Below are 14,736 nucleotides of genomic sequence, written 5' to 3'. Positions count from 1 at the left end.
ATGCGCTGTGTTTGCCAGTGTGAGTAATAGCTTGTGTGTGTGTCCATGTGAGCGTGTGTGTGTGCGCGCGAGTGTCTGTTTGAGCTTGTGTGTGTGTTTTGTTTTGTTTTTCTGTGTGTAGCTGTATAGAAATATCTGTGGTATTGTCATATTATGTGCTGAGGTGTCATTACATAATAGAGTTGGCTAGTGAGTGAGGAGGGGTGGGAGGGGGGTGGGGGGGGAGCAGACAGCACATGTGAGGTGCCAACGAGGAATTCAGGTTGATCACGGGTGGTGGATGGGCAAATGTGAGTGAATGAGTGTGTGTGTGTGTGTTGTTTACTTGCACATTGATCATTTGATTAAAACCACATTAAAGAGGCACTCCTGTAAATGTTATATAGACATTTAACCAGGGTGTTTGACCAAAATTGAGGTCGAAATCACAGTATGAATTAGCGGACAGACTGACCAGATTTATAGGTCAATCTTTTAATTACTGTTTCATATAGTGCTGAAGTGATTGGTCAATCAACTGAAAATGAATCTACACTAATTTCGATTGTTTTCATTTAAGACAGCAAAAATACCAAACACTCTGATTCAACCCTTGTAAATGTGAAAATTTGCTACTTTTTTTTCGTATCATTGTAAATTGTAAATATTTTTGTGTTCTGGACTGTCGATAGAACATAAAAATCAATCTGAAGATATATAACAAGGGCTGAGACTAACAATTATTTTCATTATTTTTTAATCTATTGATTATTTTCTTGATTAAATGTTTAATTGTTTGCTCTATACAATTTCAGCAAATAGCAAAAAGATGCCCTTTACAAAAATGCCCATGGTGACGACTTAAAATGTCTCCAACCAACAGTCCAAATCCCAAATATATTCAGTTTACCATCATGTAGGACAAAGAGCAAAAGAAGAAAAAGAAATATTCCCATTTGAGAAGTTGGAACAAGTGATTGTTCTGTTTTTGCTTTAAAAAAATCACTTAAACAATAAATCAGTTATCAAAATCATTGCAAATTAATTTTCTGTCAATCAACAAATCAATTAAAGGACTAACTGCTTGTCACTATGACTGTCGTCTTGACTAATTGTCCCTTTGGGCTCTAGGAAACTGTGAAATTGTGAATTGACATTTTTCACTCTTTTCTCACATAATGAAAATAGATCATGTAGATGTGTACGTGTACAACTCTTAGTCTGTTTCCTTATGGTGTTTTGATTCTGCACTGCACCAGAAAGGTCACTGAGTGAACTTTATTCAAAGTACTGTTTCTACACACAAAGGGCCTTGTGGTGGTGGAAAAATCTCACATTTCAGCATTGAAAAAACCCCAAAAACAAACATACAATGTAAGTCTCAAATTTCCTCCTATTATTTTGTGGTTTCAATGAGATGTTTTGTGTGAGCTTTCACACGTCTTTTTAGATACCAAACTCTCATCAAATAGTACTGATTGGGCTGTTGGGGGATATGTTTAGTACTACAAACGATGTAAAAGCTTTAATTGAGCTCTGATCTAATAGCACCCAGGATACCCTAATATCCTGTATACAGCATATACCAACACTGGATGATCATGGACAAAGTTAGCACTGTGAGTGAAACCATTGTAAAGAGAGGAGGAGATGTGGCAGACTGGTGTAGCCTCAGGCTCACTACTGCATTCATGCTCACACTACTACAAATGCACTCAGTTGACCCACATCATGCAAGGATAGAGAAAAAAATGAAGGGGTGGGACTACAGTGGAAGGAAATGGAGATCACCTGATAATGTATTTACCAGGGCAATGGGTTCATGGCTAGTTTAAATGGTTAGTTGAGCAATAGTTAAGCAATGTTTGACTCTAGACTGAGTACTGATAAAATGAGATAGGGGGTAAGTTGTAGTTTTAACATGTAAACAAAGACCTGAGCCATTCCTTTTGGGGAGGCAACTGGAAAAAGAAAGTAATCAGACCTATCTTGTATCTTATCTTTCCATTTTCTATTTAATGGACCATTGGGCTTTATAAACTGAACTGAAATTAATTCAATATATCATTATGTGATACAGTCCAAACAAAGACTGTTTGCTGACAACTTTTAAAGAACACAAAAAGATTAGGGTGATTAATTTGACATTATTAATAATTAGAAGCAAATAAACAGAAATCATAATTATTGATTCACATCAGCTCCTTGTGCTGTACTATAGAGGCTTTGTAATGCCAAATATAGTCATTCAGCATGAACAGCTTTGGCTGGCTGTGACAAAATTCAACGTCTTAATAAATTAATCAAAGCTGAGGAAAGAGTAGAAGGTCCAGGCCTCATGGCCATGAAAAATACAAAAAATGGAAATATGATGCATCAAATGTTTTCCTACTGAGATTTGATTATGGATAAATGTTGCCTCAGACCAACATGGTCATTTCTTTCAATTTCAATCAAAAACATATAAGACGTGCAATTTGAATCTTGCTTAAAAAGCATATTTTAACTGTATTTTTTTTTACATTTGAAATGACACAACTTATCTTTTACGGAATATTATGTGTTATTGTTTTTTTTTTCACTCCCCTCCCTGTTTTTACACTTGAGCATGGAAGTTTATTCTTGACTTTGGACATTTCTGTATGTGTTTCAAGGACTTGTAATTATTTTCTTTAACTTTGTTGACATTTATAGCCCACTCCTCTGATGCAGTTACAGTAAAGTTGCTGTGTTAACACCTGCAGTGGCGGAAAGTAAACTTACTCAAGTGCTGTAATTAAATACAATTTAGAGGTACTTATACTTTATTTTAGTATTTTCTTTTTATGCTGCGTTATACTTTTATATTTCAGAAAAGGAACAGTAAATTAGTTAGTTAGGTGGTGAAAGATCTGAATACTTAATGTGAATTCTTCCACCGCTGGTTATCAAAGAGGGCAACAACTGATTGAGACTTGTTTTCTAGTTAGATTTTTTAAGTTTTACAGTGTTTTAAAAAATACTTAATAACTTTTTTGTCCCTCTTTTTTTACATGACAACATTTTGCACTAGCTTTATTTGGCGTTAGCATAAAAGGAAAGCACCGACTATTATACCCAATTCTACAATAAAGCTAAACAGTATACCACTGTAAAAACTATTTTTTAAATTATCAATGTTCTTATAATAACCTTTATTTGTATGGCACTTTCCAATTATTTACTTCACACACACCAAAAAAAGCACAAAGCAAAACAATACAAAGAAAATAGAGTAAATTTAAAGTTAATGCACAAAAGGAAAAATGAATTTTTAATAGTGATTTAAAGGAAGTCAGTGGGGTCACAAGAAGAATTTCAACAGGAAGACTGTTCCAGAGAGTAAAAGCATAGTCTCCTTTAGTTTTAAGTCTAGATCTTCGGGACTGTTAGCAGAGTTTTGTTGTAAGATCTGAGGTTGCATGCAAGTAAATAGGGGCACAAAAGGTCACAAATGTATGCTGGAGCCAGACCATATAGTGCTTTAAAAGTAGTGAGGAAAACCTTAAAGTCAATTCTGAAATGAACTGGAAGCCAATGAAAAAAAGGCTAAAACATGGGTTATGTGATCTGTTTTGTTTGTTCCAGTTAACAGTCTGGCTGTAGCATTCTGTATAACTTGAGGGTGTGAGTGTGCTTCATCATTCAGGAAGGTTAAGAGTGAATTAAAGTAATCAATTATTGAGAAAATGAAAGCATGAATAACTTTTTCCTCCTTCTTCGAAGTTGATAAAACTGGATTGAACTACCTTATTGACATGATCAAAAAATGTAACATCAAAATTTAAATTGGAATCTAAGATAATTCTTAAATTTCTGGCACTAGGCTTAACAGAGGGGGCAGGTTAACAACTGTATCATTAAAATCTGATGTGTTTAATGGCCTGAATAGGATTATTTCAGATTTTTCTTCATTGAGTTGGAGGAAGTTATTAGACGTCCAACATTTGATATCCATTAGACAGTTCTTTAAGGAAGTCAGACTGCTGGTGGAACCTGGTTTTACAGACACATGAAGTTGTGTGTCATCTGCATAGCAATGAAAAGAAATCTTATGATTGTGTATTATTCTGCCAAGTGGAGGCATATAGATACAGAATAAAAGGGGACCTAGGACATAGCCTTGAGGTACTCCACAGTTCATAGGGGCAGAAGATGATGTGAAGAAAAGTAACTGTAAACTGTTTGAGATGTAAGAGATGAACCACTCGAGAGCAGTGTCTGCAACTCCTATGATGTCTCTTAGACGACAAATTAAGATACTATGATCTACTGTATAAAATGCAAAACTTAAGTCAAGTAAAATCAGGAAAGACCCTTCATCAGCCTTTCAAAAATATCATGCTCCGGGCAAGACAATACAAACTACTGGTAACAAATAATAAGAAATATACAGATGGGTGACAAATTAAAGGAAAAAACGGTACACGCCTGAATATTTGACCCCTACAGTGAGAGAATCCGGTGGCTCTGTTATGCTGTGGGGGGCATTTGCTGTCGTGTTTTGGGTCCACTTATCCCCTTTTTCCTATGATGAAACATTTCAACCCTGATGGGAATGGTGTCTTCCAGGATGACAATGCCCCAATTCACAGGGCACGAGGGGTCACTGAATGGTTTGATGAGTATGAAAATGATGCGAATTACACGCTATGGCCTTCGCAGTCACCAGATCTCAACTCACTTGAACTCCTATGTCCAACGTGTTGGCCAGCGCTCTCCACCACCATCATTGAAACACCAAAAGAGAGAATACCTTTTGTAATAATGGTGTTCATCCCTCCAGTAGAGTTCAGAGACTTGTAGAATCAGTGTCAAAGCACGTTGGAGCTGTTGCGGTGGCACATGGTGGCCCAAAACCAAATGTTGGTTTTTCCTTTAATTTGTCACCCGTTTGTATATATGGGATGAACAAATACTAACCTTAGTACAAATATTAACCTCTAAATATAGCTGACCTGTCTATAAACCTGACTTTTCATCATAGTTTTCAAAGACAAGCGTTACCTTGAGGGAGAGACAAACAGTGCAGTTCCTCTCATTGCAGCTAAGTGGAAACAAAGGGCAGAAACTGCGCAGTCTGACTGCAAAGAAGAAGCGAAGCGTTTACTTCCTCTTCCGGGTCTTGGTACAGAAACGTCGTGTGAACGGCGCGACTAAAACAGAAAAGTTTCACACAGGTAAGAGAAAACTAAGCGGTTAGAGTGTTTAACGCTTTTCTAACTTGGATTTTTTCGGTATGACTTCTGCACCGTAAGTGATCTGACATCGGATAAAAAGAGAATCTGCAGGTTTGTAAGTTTAACGACGCAGTTATTCGCTATTGTTGGTAGCTCGCTCACTAGATGTGTGCTAACGTTAGTTAGCATGCGACCCGGGAGTTTTGGCGGATGTGATTGGATTTTACCTCATACGTTACCTCTGGTTAGCAAATGTGTTAACCAGTGTAACAAAAAATCTGCCATTTTGACAAACACCGGCAGGTTTTGGACTGACTGTGTCTGTGTGACAGAGAGAGAGAGTAAGTAGCTGGTTTGTTTTTGTGCAGCTGAAGCTAACACGGCTTGAATGACTGACCGAGGCTGTTGTGATCATGAACTATGTAGGTGATAGCAGTGATTCCTCTGTAATTTTAATACAGATGTGGTGCTCTGGGTAATAATTCTAGTTTTCTCCCATATCTGACTAAGTATTTGGGTCTAACTTATGTTTAAAGTTGAGGGTCTAGTGTTAAAAATGTTTTAATCATTATATAATCACTGCTTCTAAAGGATCTGGACTACACTTTAGTTTTAGATAACATTAAGGCTAAGTTACAGTCTTAATGTTGATTTAACATTATCTCTTGCAGTAGTGGTAATGTTCTTGCTGTGATGGCACACCGCTGCTAAATGAATATAGAGGAAACACTGTGATAGTGATCATCCGGTTCAGTAGACAGACAGACAGATTTATTTGACAGTAAAGAAGGTACATACAAAACTGTAGTCACTCAACACAATAAAGATAAAATTTTATTGTGGTTCTCTAAGGGGAAAAGGGGTAAGATGGCAAGACTGGTTAAAACACATGCAATAACAGATCACACTCAATCAAACCAACAGACAAACAAGGACAAATAAAACCAGAATAATCATCCAAAAAACAAATGTATGCATTGATGAATATGTAATAAATTGCTTGCTGTCCTGCAGATCAGAGGATGTCTCTTCCTAAGCGGGAGGTGGAGGAGTTGAGGCCATGGGTGGAGCGCACTGTGAAGAAGGTGCTGGGTTTCTCAGAGCCCACTGTGGTTACTGCAGCTTTGCACTGTGTCGGAAAAGGACTCGACAAAAGGAAGACCATAGGTAACTTTCTTTTGCACAGTTGAAACATAGTGTTTTGTATCGTGATACATCAAGATTTGATATAAGACTGGATTGATTGTCTGACCTTCCTTGTAAGTTGCTTTGGATGAAAGCGTCTGTCAAATGACAAAATGTAAATATAAGATTACATGGCTCATGTGGCCACTGGCAAATGTGTTCGCTTCCTTCCCCATGTTTAATTTTATCAATAGGAACACTGCTAAACAGAAATTATACATGTTCTTCTCTTGGCTGTAGAGCCAAAGATAAAGATTGCAGTCACTATTTGGTATCTAAACTTTAGGTACAACCTTTTAAAAGAAGTTGTGTAATTTGCTTGGGTAAATTATCACTTTTACCAATGATTTTAATACTGTAGGCACACCACAGACTTGATTAAATAGATCAGGGACACTTGCATGTGTTAACTAAATCTTTTATATGTCTTTTCACATTTACTTGATCCTCTTAACACAATTTTAGTTATTAGATCAGACATAATCGGGGGAAATAATGTCTGTGCACAAGAGCAAAGGGCTGTTCATGCTACATTTAATGCTGCAAGTAATAGAACTTGTTGACAGTGTGATTGCTTGTTGTCTATTGCACATCCCTCTGGACACAAACCCAAATGTCAGGCACTGACTTCCAAAATGACATTGCTCATGTTATTGCCAGAAGTCAGGTTGGTGTGAAACATGTAAATATCAGCTGAATCTGAATGACAGTGATCATATTATTTCTGTGCATGTAAAAGCAATGTGCATGTAATGAGATTAAGAGATTATTTTATTGCGGCAATGATTAATGGAGTATTGGATTATTTGATGCTTGTTTCCCTTCAGACCAACTGCGTCCCTTCCTTGACGAGTCAGCTGGAGGTTTTGTGGAACGTCTTTTTGAAGCTCTGGAGGAGAGCCGCAGTGCTCGTGGCAACAAAGGAGCTGGAGAAAAGAATCGCAAGAGGGAACTGAAGGTAAACAGTTAAACAACTGGATCTTTGTTATTCATCATCATTTTAAAGCTTATCCATTTATTGACCATAGATTACAGTGACTAAATACACACACACATACACACACACACACACACACACACACACACACACACACAAGTGATCAGGTAAAGTCAACAATACAATGTCTTTAATGCATGTATTTAATTAGTCAGATTACTACACAAAACTAGTGTGGAGATAATTGACAAATGCTGAAAATCATATTAGATAATCATTTAATTATATTATTATACTAAGTGCAAACACGCATGTTTGGCATAGTAATGATGTAATATATTTCTTCTGTTTTTGCTGGTTGGTCTCAGGATGTGTTCGGTGATGAGGCTGAAACAGTTGCAGTGCAAGAGAGTCTGGACTCAGGAGATGGGACAGCTGCAAAGCGGAAACGGGTCCCTCGTTTTGAGGAGGTGGAGGAGCCTGAGGTCATACCTGGACCTCCAGAGAGCCCTGGCATGCTCACCAAAATGCAGGTACAAGATAACCCGCCTTCTCATGAGTGCAGTACATGTGTACTGTGTGCTTACTTTATCAATAAGAATTAAGGTTTTTATTATGCATTTACTAACCAGTTTTCTGTATTATTAGATCAAACAGATGATGGAAGCAGCCACAAGACAGATAGAAGAGAGGAAGAAACAGCTGAGCTTTGCCTCTTCAGTCCCTGCTGCACCAGTAATAAGATAACTTTTTTTTTAATGTTTAGGATTGTTCATACAGAATACCAAATATCAATAATTTCAGACAGTCCATTCAAATGACACCACTCTTACTTCTTCCTGACATTAGCGGTTACAACAGTCGCAGATGGACGCCCCTCCAGCGTCGCGGCTTCTTGGCACTCCCGCTTCTGCAGCTGCAAGTGGTGGCTCATCTATCGCTCCCTCCCAGGCTGCTAGCTTCATGAATGATGCTATCGAGAAGGCTCGCAAGGCTGCTGAGCTACAGGCTCGCATCCAGTCCCAGTTGTCCATGAAACCTGGGATCCTCGGAGCCCTGGGGAACACTGGGCCTCACAACCTAGTGGCACTAGCTAACCTGCATGCCATGGGAATTGCTCCACCGTGAGTAATGTCTTTTTAAAATCTGAAGACATGAGATCAAAAATGAAATAATTGCAGCAGTGTGAAAATGTACTGCTTTTTATGTGTGTGCCTCTACAGGAAAGTGGAAGTCAAGGAGGTGAATAAGCCTACACCTCTTATTCTGGATGACAAAGGAAGAACTGTGGATGCCAGTGGCAAAGAGGTTGAACTCACACACCGCATGCCCACACTAAAAGGTATGTATTCAGTGATTTAATACATGCACAGTACGTACACGCACACAAACAATCTTATCTCCTTGTTTTTATGTTCACTGCTTTATTTTCCTCTCTCTCTGTGTAGCCAACATTCGAGCAGTAAAGAGAGAGCAGTTCCGACAGCAGCTGAAGGAGAAACCAGGGGAGGACTTGGAGTCCACTTCTTACTTTGACCAACGTCTGTCTTTAGCAGCATCTCAGCGCCCTCGCAAGAGCTTCAAATTCCACGAACAGGGGCGATTTGAGAAGATTGCTCAAAGAATTAGAACTAAGGTTGGATATAACCCATAAAAGTTTTGTGTCGGTGCTTGTCTCAACCTGGTTGTTGGATGATTCACAGCAAATTGTTTTTTGTTCCTCCTGCATTGTTGATTTTTTTTTTTTTTTTTTGTCAATCAGGCCCAGTTGGATAGGTTACAGTGTGAGATTGCCCAGGCAGCTAAGAAGACAGGAATCCAGGCATCCACCAAACTGGCCCTGATTGCCCCTAAGAAGGAGATTGGAGAATTCGAGGTGCCCAGCATCGAGTGGTGGGATTCTTACATCCTGCCCACCAACGTAGAAATGTAAGAAACTACAGTTTTTCTGAATGGACTTTGATAAACTGATTGTAGTTATCTGACATGTTGTTTTTTTTATCCTATGAAGAACTCCAGAAACAAAATTTGAAGATTTGGTGCTCTTTGGTGTGACCAACCTGGTAGAACATCCTGCTCAAATTAGCCCTCCAGGTAAGCGTATATAAGGTCTAATAAATTGTCTGCTCGTTGTTAAAATTGCTTCAGAAGTAGGTTTGTTTTAAAAATATTTCTCTCCCAAAAGTATTTTCTTTAGGAGGTAGAAGTATGCTTACAAAAAGCTACCATCAGGCAGTGAAACAGTCTACAGAAATGAAATATAGCATTTACATATAGTGCACAGGTAGTCTCATTTCATGGTGTGTTGGATACCAGCTGTGCATGCTTAATAAATCAGAATCAGTTTTATTGGCAAAGTATGTTAACGCACACAAGGAATTTGGTTCCGGCTATTGCTGTCTCTCAAGCAAACCGAAAATATACAGTGAGTGTACATATTATTTACAGACAATACACAAGAAATATACAGATTATATAAAAAACAAACAATATACATACAGTGTTAGTGCATGTGTGGTAGTGCAAATAACAATAATGTGCATCACATATAGGAATGAAATTGTGATTATGTATGAGTATTTGTAGATGTGAAGCAGGGTGTAATAACTGTCTGAAGACATGGGTAGTTATGGCGTAGCAGATGATACTGGTCAGCTATTTATGAGGAAAGAAACTGCTCTTGTGTCTGGTAGTTATGGTATACAGGGTTCGGTAGCGCCTGCTGGAGAGGGGGAGTTGAGAAACGTTGTGTCCAGGGTGTGAGGAATCTGTAATGATTTTCCCTGCCTGTTTCCTGAAGAGTACATGTCCTGGCGGGTGGGCGCCAGTGATTTTTTTTTTTTTTTTCTGCTGTCCTGACTGTTCACTGCAGTCTGTTCCTGTCCTGTTTTTTGGCTGCTCTGAACCAGACTGTGATTGATGTGCACGTGTGTAGAGCCGGCTCAACAGCTCCTGCGGCAGGCTATATTTCCCCAGTTGCCACAGAGAGTACATTCTCTGCTGGGCCTTTTGGAGGATGGAGTTGATGTTGGTCTCCCACTTCTGGTCTTGGGAATTGGTAGTTCCCAGAAACTTGAAGGTCTCCACAGTTGACACAGGGCTGTTGGATATTGTGAGGGGGAGCAGTGCTGAGGGGTATCTCCTAAAGTCCATTGTCATCTCCACAGTCTTTAGCGTGTTCAGCTACAAGTTGTCCTGACTGCACCAGAGCACTAGCTGTTCAACCTCCAGCTGATATGCAGACTCATCGCCATCTTTGATGAGTCCGATTACTGTAGTGTCGTCTGTAAACTGAAGGAGTTTAACAGCTGGAGAAGAGCAGTGGGGAGGGGACACATCCCTGGGGAGCACCAAAGCTGACTGTATACCAGAAGTGACATCTCCCAGCCTCACCTGCCTGTCAGGAAGCTGGTGATCCACTGATCCACTGACAGATGGCATTAACACCCCCCCCCCCCCCCCCCCCCCCCCCCCCCCCCAGTAGTTGTCGTTGTCTGTCTCTCCTTTGCTCCATTTTGTGTGTGGAGCCAGAGGGGCTAAGCCCTGCCCTCGAAGAAATACACACTCGAAGAGAAGAAACCTAGCTTGACCATAAATGACAGCAAAACGCAGTAGAGACTATGTTTATTTACCTAATTTATGTGTACTCGTTTCATTTCAGCTCAGTTTAAGAGTCTCTACTGCAAAGTGAAATGATGTACATGTTTATTTGCATATAGAGTGAGAGAGTGAGGTCCGATCACAAGTGGTGACTCGAGATGAATGAGGGTACGCATTCTAATGTCAGGTGTGAACTGATGCACTTAGACTACGTTCACTACGTTAAAATGTTTTCATTTTAAAACGAAAACGACCTCCGTTCAGAAATAATCTCGCATATCACATGACCATTCACGTACACTGGACATACGTGTGCCGGTGTTAACAGGAAGCAGATTGTCTACTCTTTGGTTGGTTGCTTAGTTACAGAAAGTACTATGAGGAAGAACAGCACATCTAGCCTTAGAGGTGTCCACTTGTGATTGGATCACTGAAGATACATGTTAATGCGAGATGTGAATAGGGCCTAAGTCCTGAGCCAATTTGTTGACACAACAATCTCTAATCAGTAGCTTTTCCAGAGCTTTAAATTGTCTCACAGTCTTTCTTAGCAGATGGAGTTGTCCCTTTGTCATGGAATTGTAGATGTTCAAATTTCCATTGAAATCTGTTTTGGTCGTTCAAATCGTGTTATAATGTAACAATAATGGTATTTCTTTCATTACTACCATAAAAATTTGCTGGAATGATTACCATATTTGTGTTTTTACCCTCAGTTGACACAGATAAGCCAGTAACGCTGGGTGTATACCTGACAAAGAAAGAACAGAAGAAACTGAGAAGACAGACACGCCGGGAAGGCCAAAAAGAAATGCAAGAAAAGGTCCGTCTCGGACTGATGCCTCCACCAGAACCAAAAGGTAGCCATGCACACAAATAACTGTTACTCCAAATTACTGCAATGCAAGATCAAACAGAACATAGCTAATGTTTGCTTGAATTTTCTCAGTACGCATCTCCAACCTGATGAGAGTGTTGGGAACGGAGGCGGTTCAGGACCCTACAAAAGTAGAGGCCCACGTCAGAGCGCAGATGGCCAAGAGACAGAAGTTAGTAACACATTTAACCTCTACACTGCTTGCACCATTATGAATTTTCCCATAGAACATATTGAATGATTATCCATGGAAAAGCTTTCTTAACAGTCTTTCTAATTGTGTCCCCCTCCCTGCAGGGCTCATGAGGAGGCTAATGCAGCTCGCAAGCTCACAGCAGAGCAGAGGAAAGAGAAGAAGGTCAAGAAGTTAAAAGAAGACCTCACTAATGGTGTTTCTATCGCAGTGTACAGGTGTGTATTTGTAGGGAGAGAGCACATACTGTAGTTCAAATGTACTGTATTATATGTGTGTGTAGCACCTTGGAATTGTGTCTAATTTAAGCACCGTACCATCCCCATACAGGATCCGTAACCTGCAAAATCCTGCTAAGAAGTTTAAAGTGGAGGCTAATGCCAACCAGCTGTACCTGACTGGCACAGTAGTTCTCCACAAAGATGTCAACCTTGTTGTGGTGGAGGGAGGTAAGGATAAAACTGACATGTGTATAGGAAAATGATTCTCAAGCTTACTGTCGCATCCGCATTGTTGCTAATTCTAGCCTGTTAGTTCTTGCAATAAAATCAAATTTTAGCTTTCATATACCACAGTTGATACCTTTTTTTTTTAATGACGTGAGTTGTAATAAACATTTGCTGTGAGGAGAAAAATATCTGTGGTCCAGGATATTGGAGAGCTAGCTTCTCTAACCTTTAGGCCACCGCTGCCCCTTATATTTAAATATAGTAATGTAATTAATACTTAATATTTGCACCTTTACAAGTCTTTATATTAATTTTAAAGGACTAGTGTGTAAGATTTAACGGCATCTAGTGGTGAGGTTGCAGATCGCAACCAAAGGAATACACCTCCCCTCACACTTCCCTTCCAAGCATGTAGGAGAACCTACAGTGGTCATGAAACCGGCAAAAATCCTGAAAGGCCCTCTCTAGAGCCAGTGTTTGGTTTGTCAGTTCTGGGCTACTGTAGAAACATGGCTGTGCATCATGGCAGCCTCTGTGGAAGAGGACCCACTCCCCATGTAGATATAAAGGATTCATTCTAAAGTAACAAAAACACAAAGATTCTTATTTTTAGGTGATGATACACTGATTAAAACATACTTATGACTGTTATTTATTTCTGCCATGTCTGTTCCGCTAGATGCCACTAAATATTACACACTGGTCCTTTAAGGGAATTAAGTTCTACCATGTTTGGCTTCTTTATTAGCCCTTGATAAAAAAAAAAAATATATGGTTGGACAATCAAAGTCTTTCAAAAGTATGCTGTATCTGAATTTCTTCCTCTTATTTTAGGCCCCAAATCCCAGAAAAAGTTCAAGAGGCTGATGATGCACAGAGTCAAATGGGAGGAACATAACTCTAAAAGAGACGGTAAGAGTGACTTGACACTTGATTCTTTTTTTGCTAGTTTATCTTGGTGCTTATTTCATGGATACTAAACTCCTTACTATTGATTTTCTATTAGATCCAGATGGTGATGATGATACAAAGAGGAACAACAAGTGTTGGTTGATTTGGGAGGTGAGTATCTGCACGGTCATGTTGTTACTTAAATATATTAACATTTATTTGGATTATTTTTTTTTGTCTGCGACCTCATTCAAGTCTAATAATTCCTCTCGGTTCTCCAGGGCACAGCTAAAGAACGTAGTTTTGGGGAGATGAAGTTCAAGCAGTGCCCCACCGAGAGCATGGCCAGGGAACACTTCAAGAAACACGGCACAGAACACTACTGGGATCTTGCTCTCAGTCAGAGCGTGTTGGATAGCACAGATGACTGAAACCTGCCAGTCGAGCTCCTAGTTTCAGTCAGTCCCCTTCCCCACCCCACCCCTTCCTACAAGCCCCCAGACCCACAGCCTCACAGCCAGCCACACCTTCCTGCTGACTGGCTCGCTTCAGCTGGGGCTGAAACAGAGTTAATCAAGAGACTTGAACATAGAAAAAGAGGAACAATAAACCTGTGTGGACGTGTGTGCGCGTGAGAATGTGTGACAGATCAGAGTGTGTATGTGTTATGTGTAGGGCGGTATGTGTGTGTGCCTGCATCAGTGTTCATCTCTTTGGTGGAAGGGTTTTCTGTCAGATATTTTGTTATCTATTATTGAATACAACCTGACAGATTGCACTGTGTGATGTAAATCACTTACCTGAGGCTTTATGTGATGATGAGAAATGGTGTCAGATTATGTTAGGATTGAAGTTTTGTGATGAAACCCCCCATGTACACTGATAATAACCCCTGTTTGAGTCAAGCAGATAATAAAAGCCCACCCCATCAGTGAAGAACGGCTGCACTTCTGTTGTGCTAACACATTTACAGTCAACCTGAAAAGATACCTGAGTAACGTTACAACATTATACGAGTTATTGTGTTCATATGGAGAGCTCCCAAATCCATATTTTTTGTTTTTGGAGGAAAGACAAATCTTTGACTCACTTGTAGCTATATTTCTCTGTAACATTTCAGTCACAGCCTTAAATAAAAAGAAGAAAATTTAACAGATTTGTGTCTGTCTTCTCTGTTGGGTTTAAAGTTCCCCTCCACCAAAAATCTGTTATATACAACTAAAGGTTTTCTTTATTGTCCTACAACATAGGTTTACAGAAATGAGCATGGTCTCCAAGTTAACACCAGTTTGTGGAAACTAAGAAGAATTATAAACATGTTTAGAGGGATTATTGTGTTGTAAGATGGTTGCTTTTAAAGCCTGGACTGAAGAATGGTTTAATAGATTTACAGATTTCATCAGGCTCTCACTTGAGTGTGGGAGAAC

The 14,736-nt window shown here is 39.5% G+C and overlaps 2 protein-coding genes across 4 annotated transcripts in view; one reads left to right on the top strand and one right to left on the bottom strand.

Moving 5' to 3' along the window:
- Nucleotides 1-5,090, bottom strand: part of ca14 (carbonic anhydrase XIV) — a 40,450-nt gene extending 35,360 nt beyond the window's left edge. For both annotated transcript variants that reach the window (XM_042423561.1, XM_042423560.1), the window contains exon 1: nucleotides 5,005-5,090. The gene's annotated coding sequence lies outside the window, so the exon portion shown is untranslated. The remainder of the gene's footprint in view (nucleotides 1-5,004) is intronic.
- prpf3 (PRP3 pre-mRNA processing factor 3 homolog (yeast)) lies at nucleotides 5,089-14,461 on the top strand. 2 transcript variants are annotated; one of them, XM_042423551.1, is made up of 17 exons: nucleotides 5,089-5,177; nucleotides 6,192-6,344; nucleotides 7,190-7,320; nucleotides 7,668-7,832; nucleotides 7,948-8,034; nucleotides 8,149-8,423; nucleotides 8,523-8,641; nucleotides 8,748-8,935; nucleotides 9,062-9,228; nucleotides 9,311-9,393; nucleotides 11,616-11,759; nucleotides 11,849-11,948; nucleotides 12,074-12,187; nucleotides 12,300-12,418; nucleotides 13,253-13,330; nucleotides 13,425-13,480; nucleotides 13,591-14,461. In XM_042423551.1, exons 2-17 carry the CDS (start codon nucleotides 6,200-6,202, stop codon nucleotides 13,738-13,740), a joined length of 2,121 nt encoding a protein of 706 aa, XP_042279485.1. In that variant the 5' UTR covers nucleotides 5,089-5,177; nucleotides 6,192-6,199; the 3' UTR covers nucleotides 13,741-14,461. The 2 variants fall into 2 exon arrangements, with proteins under 2 accessions (XP_042279485.1, XP_042279487.1); XM_042423553.1 differs by lacking the exon at nucleotides 5,089-5,177 and adding an exon at nucleotides 5,206-5,288.
- The last annotated feature ends 275 nt before the right edge of the window (nucleotides 14,462-14,736 follow it).

This window comes from Thunnus maccoyii, chromosome 10, assembly GCF_910596095.1.
Source record: "Thunnus maccoyii chromosome 10, fThuMac1.1, whole genome shotgun sequence".
Lineage (NCBI taxonomy): Eukaryota > Metazoa > Chordata > Actinopteri > Scombriformes > Scombridae > Thunnus > Thunnus maccoyii.
Note: the sequence above shows the minus strand (reverse complement) of the source record. Positions and strands in the feature narration are given on the sequence as shown.

Excerpts from the sequence above, each read along its gene's own strand:
- prpf3 (XM_042423551.1), top strand. The coding sequence starts at position 6,200 with ATGTCTCTTCCTAAGCGGGAGGTGGAGGAGTTGAGGCCATGGGTGGAG. Across the intron at positions 11,949-12,073 it reads CAGATGGCCAAGAGACAGAA|GGCTCATGAGGAGGCTAATG; the intron begins GTTAGTAACACA and ends CCCTCCCTGCAG. Across the intron at positions 12,419-13,252 it reads CCTTGTTGTGGTGGAGGGAG|GCCCCAAATCCCAGAAAAAG; the intron begins GTAAGGATAAAA and ends CTCTTATTTTAG.